Source organism: Astatotilapia calliptera, chromosome 20, assembly GCF_964374335.1.
Source record: "Astatotilapia calliptera chromosome 20, fAstCal68.1, whole genome shotgun sequence".
Classification (NCBI taxonomy): domain Eukaryota; kingdom Metazoa; phylum Chordata; class Actinopteri; order Cichliformes; family Cichlidae; genus Astatotilapia; species Astatotilapia calliptera.
In genome coordinates this window covers 26,770,563-26,785,021 of record NC_137441.1, presented here as the reverse complement: position 1 = coordinate 26,785,021, position 14,459 = coordinate 26,770,563, and the positions used below count along the sequence as shown (strand labels likewise).

At 41.7% G+C, this 14,459-nt stretch overlaps 1 protein-coding gene across 2 annotated transcripts in view; it reads right to left on the bottom strand.

The window, feature by feature from the left end:
• prex1 (phosphatidylinositol-3,4,5-trisphosphate-dependent Rac exchange factor 1) overlaps positions 1-14,459 on the bottom strand; it is a 78,061-nt gene that overhangs the window by 49,635 nt on the left and 13,967 nt on the right. For both annotated transcript variants that reach the window (XM_026153163.2, XM_026153164.2), the window contains exons 2-6: positions 10,834-10,899; positions 10,529-10,651; positions 3,657-3,761; positions 1,365-1,466; positions 1,083-1,244 (exon numbers count right to left, since the gene is read on the bottom strand). In XM_026153163.2, the coding sequence (XP_026008948.1) occupies positions 1,083-1,244; positions 1,365-1,466; positions 3,657-3,761; positions 10,529-10,651; positions 10,834-10,899 (558 nt within the window). The remainder of the gene's footprint in view (positions 1-1,082; positions 1,245-1,364; positions 1,467-3,656; positions 3,762-10,528; positions 10,652-10,833; positions 10,900-14,459) is intronic.

The following is a 14,459-nucleotide window of genomic DNA, read 5'->3' as shown; positions in this document are numbered from 1 at the left end:
CATGCGTGCACGTGCGTAGTGAATCCAAGCAGTAATGCGTTGCTACAACCAGGCTGGAGGTGATTAGCCTTTGAGAGTGGCTGGAGAGAGGAAAGAAGAGCGAGACTAATGCTGTTAGGTTGAAGGCTCTACAGGGGGCAAGGTCAGAGTAAAGTGCCTTTCCATGACTCCTTTTTGTGTTTAGAGGAAAAGAAAAAATTTAAATCAGAACAATCTAACACAGGGGACAATTATTATATTTAGGAATTAAACTAGAAATCATTTAAATTATCCATTATCCTACATCGATGATGTAAAAAAATAGTGAAAATGTTTCTTGCATGTTTCAATAGCAGACTGACTCATTTAACCAACGGCACAAAACTGAAAGTTGTATCGTTTAAAATATTTTAAACCTTAATGCAAACTACTTCTGTACATTTGAGAGTTCACGAAACTCACTGAATAATTTCTCAGCATCTTCTGCCATCCTGATTGGCTAACTACATCAGCACCACTTCCTGAGGTCTATAAAGGACGTGGGACATTAGAGTGGTTAAAGCTTAACAGTGAAAAACATAACTGATAAGCTGAAAAACCATTTGTTGTTTTTCTTTCTATTTTTCCAGAGGCACAGCTATCATATCAGAGTCAAACTGCAACTTCTTTCAGAGGGAATGGCAGGTTTTGGCAAGCAGATAGTGGGATGTCCCAGTGGGGCCCCTTCTCTGGTTCCATCCCTCAGTTTTGTCTTTTCTCTCCTCCAAAAGGTCCTACCACATCACCATCCCAGTACATGTGAGACTGAAGCCCTGCTGCTTAGGTCTCTTCTGATTGGGCAGCAAGCCCTCTGGCATCCCCCTCGGCACCCTGTGTGGGTGGATTGTCCCAGTGGTGCCCGCTAAGACAAGGCCTCTGTTGTGGTGGGTGAGGGAGGCGTGAAAAATTCACTGGACCCTTCACACGGCTCTCAAGCCCTGTCTGTGGCCCCTGTGCTTAAAGCAGTGATTTGGCTACAGCGGAGTTTAACTGTTAAGATAGATGAGGATAGCAGAGGTTGAGGTCTTTCTCAAACATGTCGATGAACATGTCTTTCTCCTTACCTCCCATCCTTCGATGTGGGACTGCAGCTGTTCCAGGGCCTCCAGTTTCTCCATCTGCCTTTTAGTCTCATTGATGTTGGAGCAGACGGCCTTCATGGCCTGCAGAGCCTCCTCCACCGCCGGATAATCTGCATGCTTCTTGGGAGTCCTCTTTAGCAGCTCCTAAGACGAGGAAGATGGAGGTTTTAAAAATAAGAGACGCTGGTCTCATCACAGACCTGTTTCTGATTATTATTATTTGATGTCAGGGTCAAGTTTCTTATTGTAGCAGGTGCACAGTACCTTCAGCAGCAGGGGGTACTTGCAAATCCTCTGAATGGGAGTGAGGAGGTAGCCCTCCAGGGGAATATCTGTGCTTTTCTTCCCTCCAAGCAACATACAGTGCTTAAGAAGAAAGGAAAATAAAGATTATTAATAACCTCCCCCACCAAAAAAACAATACATGTTAATGCACATTGTTGTATAAATGATTATGTGTCTAAACATCAGGTTGAAAAATCTTGGTGTAAAGCAAAAACAAAACATGCTTCTCTTCATTTTTTCTATTTTAAACTTATGTTTTGTTTTTTTGGGAGGTGGTTTTGTGCAAAGTTAAACATCCGTCTGGTTTTGCTTCACTCAGAGGAAAGCAAGGTTGAAATGTTGCTACATTTCTTCTGCTTCACTAGTGGAAACACCCTCAAAAACATCCCCTCTTTTCACCAAGGATCACTTTGAAACCTCCGTAACGTCACCTCATTCCACAGAATATTTGGGCTTTGAAAAAAAGACCCCCTAAGCAGCTGAATATAGGTGTTTTCTTTAAGAGTAAAAGGGAAAAAAAAGCAGTTACAGTTACAGTCATGGTTTCTCTATGCTTGATATTTTTTTGCTAGAGTGCATCCTGTCAGGATGGGAAGAGTGATCAAAAGCAGCCATGCCGATAAACCACTAGTGTTTATCAGTGGGTAGAAATGTAAGAGATCAGTTTAGAGCTAAATAATCTCCTCGTAATACCCTTCTAGCAGGAGGAGTCGGTGCGGAGGGTTAGGCTTTTTCCAGTAGCATTTTTGATGGGAAAATGTGCAACTTTGGAATTCCACAAATTCCTAATGTGTTAAACACTTGCCCCTCGCCACTTCTCGCCCACACCGCCGCTCCTATACAGACTTTCTCATGCTTTCATTCCCTCTTATCTTTTGCTTATTTGTAATCTGCCAGCTTAAAAGCCAGAATTCCCTCTTCTCTTCATTCTGACCTCCTTCTTGCTTTCACTTCACTTTTCTCTGTAGTCTTCCAATGCAATTAGCACTTGCAGTTTCTGGGTACAATTTCAGAAGCTCTCTCAGTTGTGTGATTAAATTTGGATGGAAACTGTGTAATCCAGAAAAAAAAATCCAATGGGATTAAACATAGCTGGGGGAAAAAGCTAATGGCAATACATATTATACTGCCTTTAAATTACCATGAAAATGATTTGTAGCAGTTAACAAAATAACAAACTGACAAATGTAGATGCAAAACTTGAGTCTCTTCTAAATATAATTTTAAAAGCTTCCCATATTTTCTACGCCGGTACCTCACGCACGTTCAAATCTCAGTGACTCCGTGTCGTTTCTGTTTTGCTGCTTGTTGCTACACCAAACATGTGAGCTCATCCGACAATTTGAGATGACAAAGCAGGTCTGACAACCACTTTAATACAAAAGCAGATGTTGTGCAGTGATTTTATTTTGGATTCGTTATTGTGGCGCTAGACCCAACTAATCAATTGTAGCATGACACGGCCAGGAGGAGGATGTGGGGGGCAGTGGCGTGGGGGTGGGGGGTGCAGTGCAGCACAGCAACAGTGATCCTACTTTTTCCCACTCCTGTGGCTCAGAATAAAACCATGGAAGCAAACCATCAGGCAGTGACAAACGTGGGGCTTCAGATCTCTTGGCCAATCCCAGAAAGGCTGCCAACTCTCCACAGCTGGCTGGCCCAGGATCTGCACATGATTTCAGTGGCTGGACCCCAGCTCAAAGGCCTTCCCCCCTTTTCCCCATTCTAAAGTTGATTGTCCAGGGCCCAAAGGTTTGAGTGTCAAAACACGGAAACAGCTGGCAGTGGAAACACTACGAGACCAACAATGCATTAAAGTGACCTTGATGCTGGTCGCATCCTGTCCGCACAGGAGGAAACATTTGACCTCATTTCGGTTTCTGCCCTTTATTCAAGTGTTAACATGGAAGTGCAGGTGATATGAATGAAGGAGAAAAAAAAGGGGCGGATGATGAAGAAATAAGCAAGATGAGGCTCTTGGGAGGAAAGAAATGTAGGGCAACGGAAGAAGGCAGGGAAATATACCAGCAAGAAAATAGGATGTATTATGGGACCAAAAAAGGATGCATGAAACTCATGAGGCATACAATACTGGAAACTTTTTTTTGGAAGATTTTATTTTTTCATTATTAATAATTATGAGGAAAGAAGTTAGAGTCATAACGAGAAAGGGAAGGAAGGCAATTAAATTTTAGAAGCAAGGCAGATTTGATGACTCGAGGAGCGTGCAAGGACAGGACAAGTCAGAGGAGAGGAGCACTGGTGTCTTACCAGTAGGAAGGTCCTTATGTCGGGGATCTTGTTCAGCTCCATGAGAAGCCTCAACGCCTTTTCATGGTTACTGCAGTACTCGCCGTATACTGAGAAACTGTCCCTCTGCAAAAAAATAAAATAAAATAACAGGTTCAGGGTTGTATGCCAGGGACTTTGTAGCCAATCTGACTAACTACTGCACACATGATCAATCTACCAAGACAAAGACACTTGACAGCAGAAACTGGGCCTTCAGTTGATGCTTTAGTAGTAATGTGTCAACACACATCAATAACTGAAGCTACACAACAAGGAAATTTAGTAGAGCATTTGCCCCTCACTGCTCTTTCCTCCAGGCTTTCAAACAGGGCTAGTATTTAGGCAGACAACAATGCCGAGGGCACGCAGCTCAGCTGTCAGTACATCATCGAGTCATGCTGAGAACTCTCAGAAAGCAGCATGAGGTTTTGTTGTGATAAAACCAATTAGTTTAATAGCGCGTGCACACATACGGAGAACAACACGCTTTAGAACCGCTTTTTTCTGTTGTAATGTAAATATTGGAGCTAATGGCGTGTGTCTCTGCAGCCATAAGGGCCGTCATTATTCTGTTCGTTATGCTTTGTGTCGTTACCCTGATGAAACGTGAAGAGTAAACAATGCATATGAAAAATGTTTAATTATTATTATTACAGGAGAATGACTCTGCATTTAAAAATCAACCTATTTTTTATTTACAAATATATTCGATTTCAAGTTTAAAGGGGAGTGGAATAAGTCTTTCCAGTTGGGTGCAACATACACGGTACAAGCCCCGCCGATTCAACAGAATTTGTAAGTCATTATAACATAATGTAACGTAGTAAACCACAAGAAAAGAATGTAAATAAAATTCTCTTTATGGACCATAGTGTCCTGTATTTAAACAAGTACAAAATCTCTTATCATGAATTACACACATATTATTTGAGAGTAGACAGACTGGTAAAAAGAGACACATCAACAAACGCAAACTGGAAATATTGTCTTCTGAGATGACTTCAATTAAATGTAGGTGGTTTGTAATTAAGCGTAGATGACATGGATTGCAAAGGGACCAAACGACTACTGCAGAAATACTTTCAGAACTATTTCACTCGTGAAGCAAAAGCATTCATCGACATCCTTTGTCACACTTCTCTTTTCAAAAGTAGCATGCGTCATAGGGGAAATTAATAAATAAACTACATACAAGATATAACAGTTCCTCTTTTTTTTTTTTTAAGATTATAGCATCACTGTGTAGCAATGCAAACACACACCATAATGCAGAAGCTTCTGTCGGGTTGCCATGTTCTTTTCTTTACAATACGTAATTCAACACTTGGGCTGGTGGATACACAGTGTCCTGTGAACTGCATTATTTATGCAACACACTGTAGACAGCAGCATACACACTGCATCACAGCTGAAGTCAAACTTACACCCTGTAGCTTATAAACATCTCATGTATTCTTGGGAGTGTTGTAGTAATTGGGATGTGAAACTTTGTGCACGGTGGGGCCTGATGTTGAGGTCTAGTGAGTGAAACCGTCACTTGAAACAGTCTTGTAAGTGAAATCCAAAACTGCAGGTGTGTGGACGCCACTTTCAGCCTTAACTGACGTGCAGTTGCCTGAAGGTGTTCGCATTCACATCTGGCCAGGCTACAATGCAGCAAAAGAATAAACAATACTCAGTCACTGATGGCACCTTTCAGATAACAAAGGCCTGCAAAACCAACTTCCTGTAGATGCGGATGTGCAATACACCCATGCACGTGGTTTTGCTCCCACACACATACACAGCTCGCCACTCAGTGTGCATGTGCCTGTTTTTACACCCCCCACCCCACCAAAAAAAACAAAAAAACTAACAAAACCACTGGCGGTGACAGACAGCACCAGCCAAACAAAGCTAACAGCTCTTTTTATAGAACCCCTCTCTACTCCATCTTATTCCCTTTGACCAGGGAGCTGAAACTCTTTTGTAGATGTTTACCACAAGTAGGCTGCACAGTGTAAACGGTGGGGATCTTTTAACCACACAGGGAGGACCACAAACACACCCAAAGCCACTTTTTGCAGGGGAGAACTGTACTACTGGGAGCAGCAGCTGGGTTGGCATATGGTGTGAAACCCCAGATTCTGTCAAACTGACTTAATACAGCACGCAGCTCAAGAAATCCTTTTGGTGTGCTTGTTCACACATACTGTATTCAACAGTGGCACAGTAACAAGGGCTATTACTATTGCTACTAACTCTACTACACATGCCAAGAGTTCTAATCATGACAGGATAGAATTAAAATCAACTGGGTTGTACAAAAAGCCCACGGGGAAAGCAATGCCTCGAGTTAATTAACTGAATTAACACTGAAACAGCACAACAGTAATGATAAACACTCACACACCAAAGAGCAGTGACTGAATTTACTCCTGTTTTGGCCTTCTCAATGTTTTTTTTTTTCCTTTAGTTACTCAGATAAGGCGATGTGTTCTAGATTGCTATAAAGCAGTGATCAGAGCATCGTAGAGTCACATCTTGTGGATAACGTACGGTTATAGCTTCTGAGCTGCTTGGGATGTACATCCTAACTCCAACCTCTATGCAAATTCAATTCAATGTTATTTATACAGAGCAAGATCATTATAAAAGTCTCCTCAAGGTGCTTTAATACAGAGAAGTAATCAATAATAGAGAGAAAACCCCAATCAGACAACCCCCTGCCTTTTAAACAGGAAGCAGCTGTGGCATTAAAACAGTATCAAAGTCTGAACTCACATCATCATAAAACTATAAGACTGTGCCCATTTGCTTGCAGAGCCTGCCCCCCCACAACAACTACACTCTGTCAAATCTGAGCATATGAGCATCGTCCCTCCCATCCTCACTCTCACATGAATTTCTTCACAATGTGATGATTTTTGTTGAATCAAAATCGAATCGCTTTGCGCAGCACAATGGGAGTTCGTGATTCTGTTTGCTTTGCGGCGTACTATTTGGCAAATCTTGCTTGCCTTGTAGATTTATCAGTTATCTGATACACTGATTTTCAGTTGGGCTGTGCTGAAGCGGCCTTTCATGTTCTGTGCTTGGGCATTAAGTCCAACAAGATCAACTGAACTGTTCCTTAGCTCGCTTTTTCAAGCCCACAACGGTCAAACAAACTGGATTTGGGGGATTAAACACGCTGTGTGAGTACATCCTAAAACTAACTCAGCATTGTTCAAAATGTTCAACAATGTTTTGTTCTCCAAAAATATACATACGTCGTGTTAGGCTTCATAAATTGTCCGATTGAAACGTGAACAGCATAAAATTTAAGAGTTTAAGCATAGGAAAAGTAGCAGCATGACCCTAACCACCAACTTAAAACATCCAAAGGCTTTCCTTCAATACCTGTAACATGAGCACAATATGAATTCTGCTGGTCTGCTGCCAGGTAAAGAATATAGAACAGAATAATTAGCAATCTGAAGGTGGTGTTAGGGAAGCCACTATATAAGTTTGCAATATATAACTATTTTTGCTCTCATTGCTATGTGCAATGAAACCCTTCTGCTCAACCCTTCTGCATGCCTCTGTGCAACTCCAACTATGCTTCTAACTGAGGCAAACTCTCAGGTATTTCCTTTCCTCAGATGACAACAACATAGTCGATTCAGGTACCTGTAAAGTAGCTTATAAGCCTAAACCGGCGCCAAAATGTGACGCTTTAATTTCTACTCCAAAAGACTGAAAAACATCACTTGTGCCCACAATAGCGCAAAGATTTTGGGTGTTCCTTTGATAAACATAAGTCTTTATTCGAATCCTTCATCCCTGGAATGTTATTCTGGAGACTAAATGAGAGAGTAGCATCACACACACTGAGGAATCACATTGAGTCAAAGCAGAATGGGTGTAGTTCAGCGAGGTCAGAGCATGCATAATGACACGACTGTTGCTTCTTGCACAGCACTCGCATATACATTCCCTGAAATAGAGCAAATATTGACGTCTCTGATTTCTCCTCTGACATGAGTCACTTTTTCACCTCTGCACAGTTTAAATAATTCTCAGAATACCGTGATCTTTAAACAAGGGATTAACAAGTGTGTGTGTGTGTGTGTGTGTGTGTGTGTGTGTGTGTGTGTGTGTGTGTGTGTCTGGTCAAAAGAGGAAGGAGACATTCATGTTAGCCTCTAGTTAGTAACATAAATAACAGTTGGTCAGAACTGCACAATGTTTTATTTCATTCACAATTTTATGACATCAGTGTTTCGGTTAAAGAGATTTATTTTTTATTTAATTCGACATCAAAGAGTATTCTTTTTCTTTCTTTTAAAGCCTTCCAAACCATCTTGGCAACATCTGACTTTGAAAAGCAATGAATCTTCCAGTTTTTCATCCCTAGCTGTGAGTGGCAGACCTCCTTGTGGAACAATGCGGGGGGGTTAATAAAATCCCAGTCATGGTGTTGACCTCTGATCGAGGTCAAGGGCCACGGCTGGAGGGTGTCAGACGGGGCCAGCCGATTGGCTGAGAGGTGTGAGTGCTGAAGGAGACAAAGGTCGTGGCTTGGTGAGGGAGGTGTAATGGATATGCAGCAGGAAAAGGTGGAGTGTGGGTGGCTCAATGCTTCAAGAGAAACGCACACACAAAGAGAGTGGCAAATACTATCACGCACGAATACATGCAGAGAGTTTAAATAAAGATGAACGGGAACAACAGCAAGAAAACGCAAAGCATTAGTAATTCAGTACTCCTCAGTATGTCATTTATAAATCCAGATATCTGCTATTGTTGCACCATGTACAGATATCACTGCTATATATGGTATAACTATGTACAGCTACTAGTTCACTGACAGTAATAATCATAATAACATCTGTATTTATAAGCAGCATACTTAGGAGGAGTAATGCTGTATAAATGATGAATGAGGCACTTGCTAATACCTTAGAAATGCTCAAAACATATTTTGCTTTGGGGCAAATCTTTGTTTTGTAATCATTTGGCTTTAGTCTTTGTGGATTTCATTAGCAATCAAGAAAATGCATGGAGTTATACGTCTTTGAAGCGAACACTCTGGTTTTCAATAAGTGCATTTTCTAGCTATTCATACCTGTTTCATTGTATTTGTATAATGTATAATGTTATAATCTTACACTATAAATGAGCAGAACAGGTAGCCGTTTCAAAATGTGAGTTTTCCCCCCCAGTATTTATAGATTAACTGTCTAATCTCTTCATTGAACACGAATTATCCACTCCCCTTCACCAACTAGTATAGCTGCAGCTCCCATCTGTCCAAATCTTTACAGACAATTAGCACAACTTCCAGATGGGCAAAAATTCCCTTTGCTATCAAATATGAAATATGGTTACAGTCCTCCCTGTGTTGAAAATGTCCAGAAAAGTGTTACCACAAAACATCATGATGTCCCGGCAAAGTTGTCCTTTCCTGTGCTTCAGTCCGAGGGAGCTAAAAAAGTCTCTGCATATACATCAGTCTGCCCATGGAGAAATTAAAAAAGAACAATAAGCTCCTTTAATCAATTTCCCACACTCACGCTCCGTCTGACAAACCAAATGACTGTCACAGCTCACACATGTGTGAGAACATATTCTGATAAGCCACTTCAGCAGCTTCCTGCAGAAGTTATTAAATGTCATCCACACTGCACGCAGGTGGCAGATCAATTGCAACTGATTATAATTAATTATTATCAGGTTGTGGTTAAACTCAGTGAAAAGCCTTCAGTTGATCCAAAATGCTGGAGTGAGAGTACTGACAGAGAGCATATTTCTCCCATATTGGCGTCTCTTCATTGGCTCCCTGTTAAATCCAGAATCAAATTTAAAATTGTTCTCCTCCCTCTTATAGAATATCAAATAATCCGATCTCAAAGACCTCAGAGTACCCCCAATCACCCCAATAGAGCACTTTGTGTTGAACTTTGAACTGATCTGATTGTGAGATGATTTCACCAAAAACAGTTGGTGTGTTGTATGGACAGAGACTGGAGTCTAAATACAGTTATCAGCCACAAAATCTGCTGTGAAGGCAGGATTTATTAATTGTTGGGTTTACTCCTTGGAAAGTCACCAAATACTGGCTGCAGCTGGATTTTTGCAGCTGGATGGAAAAAATGTCACTCTGCTTCTGGCGATACTGTCGTGTAAGCTGGTGGAGCAGAGAGCCCTGATAGAATACCTAGGTGATGTATTTAGTGCCTCAGTGAAAGTAAAGTCAAGATAGTTTATCAGAGAGACACAAACAGAGACCCAGAGAAGAAGCCTGAGATTGAGTGCTACCAGCAGAAGCATTGTCCCCTCTCTGAGTGACACACCATCTCTTCCTCCCCGGACACAGACTCTTCTTTGTTTGTTTCCTCAGGCCAAATGAGTTCAAACTGAGTGGAGCGGGGTGGGTGGGGTGCAGGATTGTGTACTGGGGTTGCAGAGTTGAGAAGAATATGGAGGGATGGATTGGTAAAAAGTAGGAGATGTTAGCAAAGACTGATGTAGAGAAACTGAAGGAAGACAGACTGTTTTTGCCTGACAGGATGCAGGTCAGTTCTGTGAAGGTGGAAAACGCAACGGGTTGGGTGGGGGTAGAGAATGTGTATTGGTGAATAGGGAGTCCAGGAGATGGGAGGGGTGTTTCATGTGAGAAAGAGAGCATTAAAGGGTATTTCCACACAAGGCTTTGCACGCTTTCCCTGCATCTGTGGTTACGGACAGTCCATGAAAAGAGCTTATGTGTGTGTATCTGCATGGAAGAGGCATTCAGGCATCCAACTTCTCCTATATGCATGCCTACGAGCTTGTGCCTGTAACAGTGTGCAGTTTTACGAGAATCTTTTTGTGTGTCCTGCACTTACAAACTGGAGGAACACATGTCCCAGTGCATGGTGAGGCTGAGGTTCAGGCAACAGGCTGTATTCCACTGCAGACAACACCCCCTGGTGCAGCTTAAGGATGTCCTCGATATTTGAAAACAGAATCTATAAAATGAGAGGATGATGTAAAGGGAGGGGACATAGAGAAGAAGGGAAGGAAAAGAGCAAAGAGGAGACCACAGAGGAGCACAGAGATGAGGGAAAAGTAAAGACATTAGTGACCAATTAGCATTTTCACATGGACGATTTCTGACATTTTGATATTTGCAATAAAAAGCTGGCCATACCTTGACATGTTCAGGTGAGAGACACTGTTGGTCGTCTGGAGTTTGTCTGATTCTGTGCAGAAATGCCTGAAGAGGAAACGAACACAAAACGGGTTTAAAAACAATGCGCCACACTTTACTGTCAATAAGGCAGACGGCTAAAGCATGTTCATCAGACATGTCAAAATAATTTTACATCGTTGATCTTAAATGGGTCAGACCAGGGTAGCTATTAAAAAACGTTCTTTACTAAGAAAAACTAAGAAAAGTTCTTTATCAACAGGAAAAGTTGCAAAACTTAAATTAAACACTCCTTTACATTTTCCAAAGCTGTCCAGTTCAACAGCTTACAGTCTTCGTCAGACAGAGTCTGCCCTCCTGGCCTTATGTTTGATACCCCGAATGTACATCTATGAATATGTATAAAAATGGAAGAGAATATCTGGAAATCGTTAGTCTCTTTAGGTTTTGGTAATCATGCACCATCACTTGTGCATGCAAAAAGTGGTCTGGAAGTGGAAGTCCAGCTTCCCTCTTGGGACTGTTTTAAATTTAGGATATAGGTGATCTTAGCTTTGAGGAAACAGATACAGTGCAGAAAGATTCATTGCATTAACATAACCACACGAGCCTTTGAACAGAAAACCACATTTACTCTTACATGCTTCGTGAAAATGTCTTTTCAGGTACCAAACAGACATTTTGGGGCTGTTTCATTGTCCCTTGGGTCTAATAAGACAAGATGTGTTTTCCTTTTACACTTAAAGCCTCGCTGTATGGATCCTAAAGCGCCTGAGCATTCAACTGTAAGACATCCTCCAAAATGAACTGTTTCACTGTTGCAGTGTCTACGCACAGCACTACACCAACATGGCTCATAATAAGGCTCGTGTCAAGTTGAGCTTTGCTTGCGTGTACAGCTCAGTTTTTGTGTGTGTTAGTGCCTGCCAATCAGATCCTGACTTGGGGGAAAAAAGAAAAAAAAATGGTGAATAGAAGGGAAGTGAATCTGCAAACAGTTTCTTTTATTCTCTCTTCCCCATTTCTCTGTCTATTGCCCTGTGTCCGACAGGCTTAACCTGCCTCAGTCTGACTGCCCTTCAGACGCCAATACTGGGATATCAGAAAGGAGATATGCATCCCCGCACCGACGAATAAAACTATCCCGAAGCCTACTTCATCAACCCGGCTCCTGCTGTTGTGTCTGCCTGCATTTCATTGCCTCAGATTTAGAAATTGATAGCTTTCCATGTGAATCAAGGGCGTTACAAAGAAGTCCTGGGTTAAGTGAGACTACTGCTCTAAAAAAGAAAAGCCTTCGCCCGATACTTTTGGTACAAAAGTATGACACCATGATCCTTATGCATGCCAACAATGTCATGTTAAAAGGTGCCGCTTCTACGTGTTTGCTTTATGGTTCAAGTTGTGAGATCCAGTGTCGCCCCAAGACGAGCACAATGGATCAATAAATAATGCATGATTCTAGTAAAAAAGGTTATAGGACATTATCACTAACAGTGCCAAATGCCAATGCAATAAATGTTTCATTGCAGGTTGCAAAGCAATACTTTCTTCCATCCAAAGTTATGGTTAAAGATAGACAGCAAACACAGATAGAGAGGAGGAAAACACAGCATCTCTGGCTTTTGCAGGGATTAAACTGAGGATTGGTTGCTAAATGCATTTTAGCTTATCTGGTATAGAATTGTATAACACTTTGCTTTAATATCACCCCCTTAGCAAAATATGTCTACGATCTAAATGCATAATCAAGGGAAAAAAAGATTTTAGCTACAGCAAAATATCGACTAAAGACACAAAAGACTTTCCCTATAAAATCTCTAATAACCTGACCACCAGCACTGAATATGGGCTGCTTTTGATGCTCAGTACTCAAAATGCATTAAACATTCAGCATTAGGTGCAATCCGACGCTAGAGTTGTCAGGTTGAACATGCTCCACTAAAGAAAATAGTCCCTATGAAACCTAATGACACCTTTGTAACACAAACTGCCTAAATAACTACATATGTTAAGTAACAGGATCAGTTTTTGTAATTTAGGTGAAGTGTGTCATTTATAGAAAACCTTTTCACGCTCCCTGCAGTTCCACATAGCACCAGTTACAGAAAGTCACTTCCCATAATTAAAGACTGACACTCCTAATCAGACGTTTGCTCTAAAGACAGAACCCAGCCAACCAAGCAGTCAGGCAGCAATTTTATAATTTCCTCTGCCTTTTTTTTCTGTTTCTGCCTCTCTTTACTAGCTTTTACGTAAGTCGTACCAAAAATAGAAAGCACGGCTCCTCAGCAGTGAGCTGTGACCTCGCTAATTAAGACCAGTATTAAAGGGAAGCGGTAGTTGTCATGTTCTCGACTGTTTTTTTGTTTTGTTTTTTTGGGAGGGAGCTGATTGTGCTTGAGGCATACACTAATTAAATCTCCCATATGGCAGCTTGTACCGTGTCCACACTGTAGGAGTCACTCAAGTGAGTGATTGCTCCCCAGCAGAGGATACGAGACAGGCAGGAAACAGAGCTTTTCCTCAGTCGCTTTCAGACAGGGTTAGCGCTGAGTGAGGGTGTGGCGGGTGAAGAAAAGAGCCAAGGAGGCAAAGGGTGAAAACAGAACAAACAACAACGAGCAAGGGGACAATGGTGGAGGAGACGGTGAGGTGTAAAGTATCTGTTATTCATGTATTCCTCTGTGACAGCTACCATCCAGGCAGGAATCACTCCTTTAACAAATGTGCCACACAGATGTGGTGAGACAGGAATCAGCAGGGAGGATGGTAGGAAGAAGGAACAAAGAATTCCTTTCAGTCAAAGTCTAACCCCAACAAGGACAGTCTCCCCCAGAGTTGTATTGGCTGTCTTCATTGTTCCATCACAAAAGAAGACAGGTTTATTTGGAGAGAAAATTGTCTCTCTCCGTCCACCATCATGACTAAGGCAGGCTACAAGGAAGCCAGAATACAGGACAGTGCAGAGCATAAACTGAGCATGCACCCCAAGCATGTCCAAGTTTACTCAAACTGAGACTTTTACGCAGTTTGTACAGTAATTTTTTTCAGCGCGTGATTGAAATCAGAAACAGGAAATTGCCCCAGAGAAAGGTACTATGGGTGTAATTGGAAATGTGTTGACATCTGATGGACAGCAGTTCATTGTGCACAAACAGCCAAGTATCATAATTGGACAAACCACAGTCTGGGCTTATTTTCATATTTGACTATTTATTGGGCCTTTCCACTAATGACCACCAGAGACTGTAACTTCCTGCCAGTCACGCTCAAGCAGAAGTTAGAGATACTCTGACATCATTTGTTTCAACTTCCTCTGCAATCGAAATAACTTGATGTATGACAAGTTATGAATGTTATTGGCTTTGTCACTGTGAAAGATCCAATATTTCTCCTTCTATTGCGCTACCGTAAAATAAGCAGATGTGACTGCACTTTTAGAAGGCTCTCAGCATATTACAAATCATGCACGATTTGCATAGAGAGGACAATATCTCAGAGCATTACGCACATGCACACAAACTGGAAATACGATACGTATATTGACGAGACCCGCTCTTTCCACAGAACGCAGTTAAGCCAGTTGTTTACGAACACTGTAATTCTACTCTACACCACTGTGT